Source organism: Scyliorhinus torazame, chromosome 22 (assembly GCF_047496885.1).
Source record: "Scyliorhinus torazame isolate Kashiwa2021f chromosome 22, sScyTor2.1, whole genome shotgun sequence".
NCBI lineage: Eukaryota > Metazoa > Chordata > Chondrichthyes > Carcharhiniformes > Scyliorhinidae > Scyliorhinus > Scyliorhinus torazame.
Genome location: NC_092728.1, coordinates 47,032,886 through 47,044,704, shown reverse-complemented (window position 1 = coordinate 47,044,704; position 11,819 = coordinate 47,032,886). Strand labels below are relative to the sequence as shown.

General features: G+C 44.5%; 1 protein-coding gene across 6 annotated transcripts in view; it reads left to right on the top strand.

The window, feature by feature from the left end:
* Nucleotides 1–2: 2 nt before the first annotated feature.
* prpf4 (pre-mRNA splicing tri-snRNP complex factor PRPF4) overlaps nucleotides 3–11,819 on the top strand; it is a 65,918-nt gene continuing 54,101 nt past the window's right edge. Inside the window, exons 1-3 of one of the 6 annotated variants that reach the window (XM_072488166.1) lie at nucleotides 115–133; nucleotides 2,514–2,621; nucleotides 4,291–4,475. In XM_072488166.1, coding sequence (XP_072344267.1) covers nucleotides 4,313–4,475 — 163 coding nt within the window. In that variant the 5' untranslated portion in view covers nucleotides 115–133; nucleotides 2,514–2,621; nucleotides 4,291–4,312. Of the gene's footprint in view, nucleotides 287–1,368; nucleotides 1,606–2,513; nucleotides 2,622–4,290; nucleotides 4,476–11,819 lie in introns of those variants that run through there. The other 5 variants (XM_072488165.1, XM_072488164.1, XM_072488168.1 and 2 more) reach the window with 5 other exon arrangements.

Genomic DNA, 11,819 nt, shown 5'->3' with positions numbered 1-11,819 from the left:
GTGCCATGCGCCACCGAGCCGCCCGCCGGAAGATGTCTCCACAGGGGAGAACTACAACTCCCAGCGGCCCGCGCGTCGTCTCCCGCTCTCTGCTCCGGATGCGGTCGCCGTATTAGCGACGGTGGTGTGCGAGGTAAGAGGCCCTGCTCAGACTGCTTCATATCCAGCCCGGAGTTTCCGCGATTCCAGCCGGTGGGAGAGAGAGCAAGGTCCGAGACCAGATGATGCTGTTCATTACCCCTCCTCATGCACCGAGCCTGGCACCTCCTGGGTTGCTGGGCCTGGGGTGAGACCACAGGCTGTTCCTTGGCCCTGAGTGAGCATTTGGAGGAGGCCAGCTACACAGCAGGATGGCAGCAGAGGGTGTCAATAAGTAACATACAATCCTGCCTTAAAGTTCCACATTCCCGCGAGGAGTCGTGGCAGAGTGAAGAAGCTGATTGAAAATTCTCCGTAGCCTAATGGATTTTGCAGTAGATTCAGCATTTACCAATTTGGGATCATTTTAGTCCCACCATTTGAAATAGAGCAGGAGAGCACTCAGGACTTCCGGCCTGCTCTGTTCTTTATTACGGTCATGATAGACTCAATTTCGCCTTTTTTATTCTTTCACAGCATGTGGGTGTCGCAGACCAGACCCGCATTTATTGCCCATTCCTAACTGCCCTTGAGATGGTGGTGGTAAGCTGCTTTCTTGAACTGCTGCATGCAGCCCATGTGGTGTAGATATTCCCACAGTGCTGTAAGGCAATTCCAGGATTTTGACGCAGGAACAATGAAGGAACGGCGATACATTTCTAAGTCGGGATGGTGTGTGGTTTGGAGGAAAATTTGCAGATGGTGGTGTTCCCATGCATCTGCTGCCTTTGTACTTTGAGATGGTAGTGGTTGTGGGTTTGATAGGTGTCTTGGTGAGTTCTTGCAGTGCACTGTAGATGGTACACACGGCTGCCGCTGTGAATCGGTGGTGGAGGGAGTGAATGTTTGTGGACAAGGTGTCAGTCAAGTGAGCTGCATTGTTCTGGATCATGTTGAGTTTCTTGAGTGTTGGAGCTGCACTCATCAAGGCAAGTGGAGAAAATTCCATTACATTCCTGACTTGTGGTTTGCAGAAGGTGAACAGGGTTTGCAGAGTCTTGAGGTGAGTTACTCACCGCAAAATTCCCACCCACTAACCTCTTGTAGCCACAGTATTTATGTGGTTAGTCCTGTTCAGTTTCTGGTCATTGGTAACCTCCAGGATATTGGTATTCAGCAGTGATAATGCCATTGAATGTGATATTGATTCTCTCTTGTTAGAGGTGTTCATTGATAGTCATGTATGTGGTATGATGTTCCCTTATGCTTATCAGCCCAAGCCTGGATATTATCCAAGTCTTGGTACAGGTGGCCATGGACTGCTTCAACATCCGAAGAGCAGGATGGTGCTGAACATTTGTGCAATCATCAGCAAATGTCTCCACTTCTGATATTATGATGGAGGTATTTGATGAAGCAGCTGAAGATCATTGGGCCTAGGACACTACCTTGAGGAACCCCTGCAGTGATATTCTGGAAGTGGGATGATTGACTTCCAATAGCCACAACTATCTTCCTTTGTGCCAGGTATGACTCCAACCAGTGGAGAGTTTCCCTCCTTGGTTCCCATTGACTCCAGTTTTGCTAGGGCTCCTTAATGCCACACTTGGTCAAATGCTGCCACTTTCGGGGCAGTCACTCTGACCTCAACTTTGGAGTTTAGCTCTTTTGTTCACATTTGGACCAAGGCTATAATGAGGTCAAGAGCTGAGTGGCTCTATCAGAACCCAACATGGGTGTCAGTAAGCAGATTATTGATGAGTAAATGCCACTCGGTAAAACTGTCAATCTTTCATCACTGCTGATGATTGTGAGGAGTTAACATTTCTGGTCGAGATGACCTTCCATCACAAAGGATAATTGGCTGGATTGGAATGGTCCTGTTTTTTATGTACAAGACATACCTGGGCAATTTTCCACGTTGTTGGGTAGATGCTAGTGTTGTGGCTGTGCTGGAACAACTTGGCTAGGGGCACGGCAAGTTATGGAGCACAAGTGTTCAAAACTATTGCTGGAATGTTGTCTAGGCCCATAGCCTTTGCTTCAGTGGCTTCAGCCGTTTCCTCAAGTAAAGTGATTCGCGTTTGCTGAAGACTGGGGTCTGTGATCCCAAGGGAAGACCTAGATTGATCTACTGCTCACCATTTCTGGTTGAAGATGGGTGCAAATGCTTCAGCCACTTCTGGCCCATATCCCTCTATACCTACCTTGCCCATGTAACTGTCTTAACGTTTTAAAAGGAAAAAATTGTACCTGCCTCTACCACTTCCTCTGCCAGCTTGTTCCAGATGCTCACCGTCCTCTGTGTGAAAAGATTTCCCCTCTGGTCTGTTGTATCTCTCCCCTTAAACCTATGCCCTCTAGTTCTAGAATTGTCTACCTTTGGTCAAAGATGTTGACTATCTACCTTAACTATGCTCCTCATTGTTTTATAGACCTTTATAAGATCATCCCTAAGCCTCCTACGCTCCAGGGAAAAAAGTCCCAGCCTCTCTTTATAATTCAGACCATCAAGATCTGGAGTTACATGTAGGCCAGACCAGGTAAGCCTGGTAGATTTTCTTCCCTAAAGGATGTTGGTGAACTAGATGGGTTGTTTGGATAATTGTTGTTTATTGGATGGTACCATTACTGAGATTGGCTTTCAATTCCAGACTTTTAGTCCTTATTTGAATTTAATTTGTGCAATTTGCCCTCCTGTCCCCAGAGCATTGTCCTTGGCCTCGGGATTATTAGGCAAGTGACATTATCGCTATGTGACCAACTCCGCTTATTCTTCTTTCCATCTGATTCCCATATTCCTTAATGCCCAAAAATCTATTGAGAATATATTAATTGACTGAGCATTCACAGACCTCCTGGATAGATAATTTCTCATGAGTGAAGAAAATTCTCATCATCTTAGTCCTAAATTGTGGATCTCTTATTCTGTGACTGTGTTCCTGGTTTGGATTCTCCTGCCAGGAGAAACTTCTCATCATCTACGCTGTCAAACCTCTCAGAATTGTATGCTACAATGCGATTGTGTCTCGTTCTTCTAAACTCCAAAAAATAAACGTCCCAGTTTACTCAGCCTCTCACCAGAGGACAACTTATCCATCCCAGGAATCAAGCTAAACAACCTTTGTTGCCTCTCTAAAGGCAACTATATCTGTGGGTGCAGAATCCAAAACCGTACACTGTAGTCCAAGTCTGAACTTAATAAAGCCCGAACTTCATTCTATGGAGAATCAAAGACAGCTGTAGAATCTCTGTTTCTTGCAGTTGAAGTTCAAATTGCAGAACCGTTACACGTTCCTCTTGCTTCCTTGTGTTGCACTCGTGAGAGGGTCCCCTGTTCTAACTTGTTTTCCAGGGCATAAAAAGACTACAATTCCTTCAGGGTGTCTTTCTAGACCCTTACCAGTACCGGGATTGTAGAACACAATGATTCTCCTAACTTCTATTTGCAGTGTGCGGCCTGCTTGTTGCACTGCTCAATCCCTTTCTGATTGACACACCTCTTAAAGGGAACACTGCTTGTGCACAGCTCATTTGTTCACTGCTTGGCACACTACCGAATGTTGCGTGGCTGTGCGCACCCGAGCAGGTTGGAGGGAACGTTGCTGGAACTTGTGGGTCCTCCCAGCCTCTCTGCCTTGTCTTGTATTTGTCACCTTGTTCCTTTTCAACCTCTGCCCTGTTACGGCCATAAGGACACTTTTTTTAAAAGGCTAAAATATATTCAAATCATTTTTGTTCAATATCTCAATTTCATTTGACCGAGACTCAGCAGCCTTTTGGCAGTGAGAGTTCTAGAATTCCGCAGCCCTGTGTTCAGAAAAGTGCTTCCCAGTTTCACTCCTTGAATGGTCTAATTCTAATGTTAAGATTAGGCTTCATTGATCTGGAGAGTAGCCATAACATAACATGAGAATTGCATTAACACATTGGGGCAAATAAGGGGAGATTTACCCTGCATCTAACCTATTGTTACACAAGGGAGTGTATGGACCATATCAGAACGCAGTTCCTCTGCACCTTACACCTGCTATACCAGAGACAATACTAAGGCTAAGTGAAAAAAAGTGGGGAAATATATTTTTCTGGATTGATTCATTCTAGCCTGCAGATGCACCAGCACACAGATATAGATTTAGAACTAGAGTCTTTTTCATGTTTCATCGCTGGTCATAATAGTTGGTTAATTTTGTGTGTCTTCTCCACCCACAGTTTTCTTTCTCAAATCGCAAAAATGTCTGATGACGACGATATTCCGTTGCCTAGGAGATCTCGGATTTACTATGGAAGCCTTGAAGAGAAGGAGAGAGAGAGGATTTCCAGAGGAGATGGAGGATACCTGGGAAGAGATGCAGTGAAAGCCGGGATAGAAGCCGGGCACATTAACATATCTAGTAGTAAGTTATAATAATTGTGTGTCTTTCACCTCTGTCATTGGGCATTTATTGCATTTGATTAAGTTACAAAATGTGGAACCATTGAAAGATTGCAGAAATCCAGCTGTGACCAGCAGCGATACGTAACTGAGCTATATTTTAGAAATATTTTGCCTCCTAACTTTAATTTCTATGCCCACTGGGATCAAAGTCGATTGAAGAGACTTTAGTGACTCAGAACATTGCAAGGCTTGGTTATAGTTCGATAGGAAACATTTTTTTAAAAAAAACTGTTTAGCCCAAGGTCTGAATGATGCCACAGCGTGTCATCACAGTGCTGTGCCGTGGAGTGACAGGTCACATATTCATCTCCAGAAAACCTCACGCGTTGAATTACTGATCTCTGCCTTGCTGCTAGGGATGTAACAGCTGCTTGGAGAGCGAGAGAGAGAGAGCGCAAGTAGGTATCAGTCTCTGTCTCCCAGTTCACACACCCATTCCTATGAGTAACATTAAGAGAGACCTGGGAATCAGTATCTGCTTTTCTGCTTAGCCAGAGTGTGGAGAGGCCATAAAACATGAAGAAAGACTGCAGCTATGTTGACAAAGGGTCCATTGTGTGGTGAATATAGAAATTGTTATATATGTTATATATCTGTTGCAGTAAGGTTATTAAAGCCTGGTTAAAGTATATATTTGTTGCGGTAATGTTATTAAAGAACCTAGGTTAAAGTATCTGCTAAATCTGTAATTAAGTTGAAAGAAGTGAGATAACCATGCTTTTGCTTTCTAACCATTTACTTATTTACATACAGAGGGCTAACAGAACCTTATTGTGATTGCTGGAGATGCCCCAGATAAATAATTTATGAGGGGTTGTATTTAGTCCTACCTAAGCAGGTCATGTGACATCTTAGTGGCATATAGATGGTGATTAACGGGAGGAGCCAGGTCTCGCTGTAGTTTTGCAGTTTGCCATAGGATTTGAGTCTGACGAGCCAGAAGGATTTTAAGTTGAACACGGGGTTTGCCAAATGCTGCTAGGCTGAGCAGAAGTGTACTGGTTCTGCTCTTGAAAGGGTCTCTTTCTCAACAGTCTCTACACAGCTAAGCGAGAAATCTGTTTGGTAACCTTATTTATAAGTGGCATTTGAACTGTATTGGGTTGCTTAACTGGAGTTAGTAGCAGATAATCAGTTCAAGTTTTTCCCTTTTATTTAAGAACTGTTTAACTGTAAACCTATTCCTTTAACGCTAATGTGGTTATTTCTGTGTTTAAATGTAAAGTCTGTTTTAACATAAAAGATATCTATTGGGTGGCACGGTAGCACAGTGGTTAGACCTGTCTGTATGGAGTCTGCATGTTCTCCCTGTGTCTGCATGGGTTTCCTCCAGGTGCTCTGGTTTCCTCCCACAAGTCCTAAAACAGGCGCTGTTAGGTGAATTGGACATTCTGAATTCTCCCTCTGTACCCGAACAGGTGCCGGACTGTGGCGACTAGGGGTTTTTCATAGTAACTTCATTGCGGTGTTAACGTAAGCCTACTTGTGACAATAAAGATTATTATTATTCGCAGTAGTAGTCCGAATCCCTCAGTTTTATAAATTGAAAAATTGATTGGGTTCTCGTCCGCTATCCTAACAAATGTTGGGGTCTGCTCTGGTAGCCCAACAATTGAAATATTTAAGATCTGAGGATGTGGAGAAATTGGCCTCTGGTGAAGTTCAATCTTAATGGAGAGCAAAGGAATATGGATTCCATTTGAGACAGGAAGATGAGAATGCACAGGTAAAATGTCACTTCTTCCCCCAGTGTGTGGAAAAGCCTATTCTGGGAGACAGTAGAAGCAAAGGATGTTACAAATTTCAAGAAGATAATGGATAGTGTTTTGGCGGCTCTTAAAAGTTCAGGTCGAGCAGCTGATGAATTGGTCTTTGCTGGCGCTCCAAGGCCTTGTGTACATTCCAAAGAACAGTGAGAAGAAGAATTGTAACTCCCCAGCTCAAGCATCGGTGACTCCAAATCAGAAAACACCCTTGGTTTCTCTTTGCTCACTGCTCCTGGTTCCAGCTGCTTTACAACTTCTGGCTGTCTCAGTGTCTCTCTGCCTGTCTCATAGTTGCTCCCAGGCCGGCTGCCTGTTTCTGTGAAAAATCACATTCAACCCCAAACCAAAAGCAAACCTGTCATCTATCCCTGCAGCAACCTGGCACACCTGGGATGACCCAGAACAATTTAAACTAATTATCCTCACCACCTCTTTGTTTTGGCAAACCATATGAATGATTTAAACCTCTTATTGAGACAACTGCGGACACCCCGCGTCCACTAAGAAGCTCCGAAAGGGCAGCACGGCGGCACAGTGGTTAGCACTGCTCCCTCATGGCGCCAAGGATTCGGGTTCAATCCCGGCCCCGGGTCACTGTCCGTGTGCCATTTGCACATTCTCCCTGTGTCTGCGTGGATTTCACCCCCACAATCCAAAAGATGTGCAGGTTAGGTGGATTGCCCTAAATTGCCCCATAATTGGAGAAAAAAATGAATTGGCTACTCTAAATATATATATTTTTTAAATAAGAAGCTCGGAGAAGCAGCCTATTGTTTAGTTTCTAATACCACTCTTTGGTAATTCTCAAACCAGATGTTGTAATCTTTTGTTTTAAAAACCTTTTAATTTCCAAACCAGAATTTATACTCTTAAAAGCCACACATTCTGGCTTTGGGTGATGTCTGTGTGGAGTTTGCACATTCGCCCCGTGTCTTCGTTGGTTTCCTCCAGGTGCTCTGGTTTCCTCCCACGGAAGTTCAGGTTAGGTGGGGTTACAGGGATAGAGTGGGTGAGTGGGCCTAGAGAAGGTGTTCTTTCAGAGAGTTGGGGCAGACTAGATGGGCCGAATGGCCTCTTTCTGCACTAAGGATTTTAAATTACGAAATTTCATATTCGTGACACTATATCTAAAAGCCTGACTCCCAATTCTATCTTCATCTTATTCATATCTCAAATTCCACAGTATGAAATCATCAGCATGTATCATGTGACGATGCCTGAAAGGTTTTCTTTATGATACCAATCAAACATTGAGGATTTGCTTTTAATTGAATGCGACCTATTTTCAATAAAGTAGTTCACACTGAAAAACACCCCACCATGAAGATATCATTCCGGCCACATCGCACTTGTTTAGATTCCATACTTTTCCTGCTACATCTGCTGCCTCTATGGGAAATTTTGAAAAAACATCTCTCTGTAAAGTATCACCCTGCGGAAATGCAGCTTTTACATTGATTGTGATCTATACTCCCATCTGCCAAAAAAGTAAACATTTTTAATATTGGTTTTCTAGCTGTGGGAGAATCCTTGAGACACCTTGATGTAATTCAGCAATTTAAACGGTAGTACAAGAATCCCAAGTTCAATTTTGGCAATATTTCACGCAATCTGTTAAAGTCCATGATATATTCCTCCCTGGAATGACCATGTGTTTTTCGAAATCTGACTCTGGTGTGTAGGTATCAAACAGACCATCTTTCTTGTAGATGTCAACTAATAAATCCAATAGAAGGGTCAAACCTTTATCAGTATCCACCTGACTGACCCTCAGAAAATACTTCTGATTTTAATTCCTGTAGGAAGTGAGGCCAAGATCATACCTTGTTTTCTCTCTTGTTAGAGAGGTAATTTGTGTCCACGTAGCCATTGATTCTCCTACTGGCCATATGGTTCATGTAGTTTCCACAATGACCACAATTTATATAATTTTTACCAGCAACCAATTAGAAAACCAATTGGTGTCGGAGGCAGGTCCCGAGCTTCCCTCGCCTCCCACTAAGGGGGCTACAGGTTAAGGTGAAGTCAAAAACAGGAGTTGGGGAGGGGAGGGTCTCGGAAATATACAAGGAACTGAAGGAGTGGGGAGGGATTCCAATTGGGGAGGTGAAGAGGAAGTGGGAAGGAGAGCTGTGAGGGGAGTTGGAAGTGGTTATGGGAGATGGCCCTGAGGAGAGTCAACGCAGCCTCGACATGTACCAGGCTTATCCTGATCCAGTTCAAGGTGGTACCAGGGCTCATATGACTGTGGCCCGGATGAGTAGGTTTTTTGAGGAGGTTGTTATGTGCCAGGGTTTAGAAAACTCCAAAGTATATCATGGAGTTCACATGACCTACAACTGTTTATTAAGTTTGGTTACGAGGAGCACAGGGGCCTACGTTTCAGGTGTTATTCAACAGAGGCCGTAAGCACTGTTAATCAAAAGCGAAGTTTATTCTACGAATTCCGTTAACATTTCTATAAACACATATGATAAGCATTTATTAACTACAAACAGAAATACCCCACACAGCTACAGTACTATATATATATATATATATATATATATATTTATATATAAACCCATAATAACTTCCTTTTCAACTGTTTCAATTTGATAACAACATCCACTAAACCAGGAAAACCCTGTTACCAAAAACAGTAGGATTGAATTCTTTCCAGAAAACAGTTATCACTTTTAAATTATCAAGTGATCTGGATACCTTTTAACATGCAGAGAGAGACACCAAAGAAACCTTCTTTGTCTGAATCCAGCTTCCAACAATGTAAAACATAAAGTAAAACTCAGAGCCACAGCCAGCTCCCAGCTCAAAACGAAAGTAAAAACCAGAGCCACAGCCCAGCTCCACCCACACAATGATATCACTGCAGCCGTTTGAGAAGACCAAGCATTTCTTAAAGGGACACTCCCATGACAAAGTGGAGGACTGGTGCAGGGGAAGTCCTGTGAACCATGTTCATATGTTTTGGGCATGTCTAAGGCTTGGGGGATTTTGGCAGGGATTTTCGGACTTCATGTCAGAGGTCCTGGAAGGGAGGGTGACTCCGAGTTCAGAGATGGCAGTATTTGGAGTGTCGGAAGATCTGGGGGGCGGGTGGAGAGAGGCCGATGTTCTGGTCTTTGCCTCCCTGGTGACCCGGAGACTGATTTTGTTGGGATGGAGGGACTCGGAGCCTCCAAAGTCGTGTGTTTGGGTCAGTGACATGGCAGGGTTTCTTAGGCTAGAGAAAATTAAATTCGCCTTAAGGGGTTCATTACAGGGGTTCGCTCGGAGGTGGCTGCCGTTCATCGACTTCTTCAAGGAGAATTGACCGTCAGCAGGAGAGAGGATGTGGCGGGGGGCATGGAAGTGACGAATAAGGGCAGGGAATCTAATATATGGGTAGTTATGGTTTAGAGCTGGGGGGAGTTGGATATGTTATTGTGGGGTTTTTGCGTGTGTTGGATTTTTTTGTTGTTTAAAATGTTAAGATTATAAATGCCTCAATAACATAATTTTTTGTGAAAGATAGACCTGGAGCCAATCCATGCACACTTTTAGAAGCATTTATTTTGAGTTTGGAAAAAAAATTGGTCCAGGGCGGCACGGTGGAGCAGTGGTTAGCACTGCTGCTTCATGGCGCCGAGGACCGGGTTTGGTCCCAGGTCACTGTCCATGTGGTGTTTTCACGTTCTCCCTGTGTCTGGATGGGTCTCACTCCCACAACCCAAAAAGATGTGTCGGGTAGATGAATTGGCCATGCTAATTTGCCCCTTTATTGGAAAAGAAATAACTGGATACTTTAAAAAAATGTTTTAATTGGTTCAGTGGATGTCGGTGTCACTGTCTGGGTCAGCATTTGTTGTCCATCCCTAATTGCCCTTGCACTGAATGGTTGGCTAGCCTGTTTCAGAGGGCATTTAAGAGTCCACCACATCGCTGTGATACTGGAGTCACATATCGGCCAGGAAAGGGTATTAATGAATGATACTAATGTTTTTTTTAAAAACACTTGACGATGGTTTTATGGTCATCATTGGACTTTTAATTCCAGATTTTTGTTGAATTGAAATTTCAGCATCTGCCATGATAGGATTCGAACTCCGCTCCCCAGAGTATTACCTCGGGTCTCTGGATTACTGGTCCAGTGACAATATCACAGTGCCACCATCTCCCCTTAAACAAGTTTTACATCACAAGCATAATCCCCCTAATCCAACAGCTGCTATTTCAGTCTGTTACAATTTATAACAGAGCAGTTAATGTCCACATACTTCATCCAATTAAACAGAATAAATATACAATTAACACCCCACTTTTCTTTGAATAGGACCGTGGGACCTTTTACATCCATTTTAAGCAGATTGGGGGGGGCTTTGGTTTAATGCCTCAACCAAAGGACAACAGCCCTGATGGTGCAACACTGTCATTGAGAGATTTTGGGTTCTTGATGGTAGCACAAGTGGCTAGCACTATGGCTTCACAGCGCCAGGGTCCCAGGATCGATTCCCTGCTGGGTCACTGTCTGTGGGGAGTCTGCACGTTCTCCCCATGTCTGCGTGGGTTTCCTCCGCGTGCTCCGGTTTCCTCCCACAGTCCAAATACGTGCAGGTTAGGTGGATTGGCCATGATAAATTGCCCTTAGTGACCAAAAAAAGGTTAGGAGGGGTTATTGGGTTACGGGGATAGGGTGGAAGTGAGGGCTTAAGACTCGATGGGCCGAATGGCTTCCTGCTGCACTCTATGTTCTAAACCTGACTCAGCACGAGTGCTACCAGCTGAATGGGATGAAACTGAATGATATGAAAGAGCAGAGGGATTTGGAGTTCAGGTTCAGAAAGCTTTTACAAAAAAATCTCGACTTCCAATGGCGGCCATGAGCTGAGCAGTCACCCGAAAGGTGGCACCCATCTGGAAACTTTGACCTGATGAACGGGCACCAAACCTGGAAGAAAACGCACGTATTTGACCCTCGTCAATAACTCAACTGGTTTGGGATGCCAACAACCCACCAGACAGGATGCAAGGGGAGCAAAAGTAGGCCGAGCAAAACCCCAGCATTGGGGTCAGTGGGCCCACGTGGCGACATGAATCTGAACATGGTGGACCCAGCTGAGACGCCAGCGCCATCCAAGTCTTCGGCGAGGCTGATGGAGTTAATCTCAATAGAACTCCAAAAGCATAGGGAAGTAATAAATGAGGACCTAATGTCTGTGATGGAGACAGCAGTTGAGGCTGCGCTGGCCCCCATACATGGATCGATGATCAGGGGTGGAGTGATGTCTGGAGGCTCAAGGAGCGATGATCCAAGAAGTGGAGAAGGTGGTCACTGAACCAGTCAAATGAATCGCCACGCTTGAGGCTGAAATAATGAGGTTGGTGGTGACCCAAAAGACTCAAGGCCAAAATAGATGACCAGGAGAAAGGGTCTTGGCGTGAGGACCTCCGGATTGTCGAACTACCAGAGGGCATTGAAGGTAGGAGCGCAATAGCGTACATATCAAAGACCCTCGGGAAGCTGATCGGGGAGGTGGGCTTCAATAAACTCCCAGAGG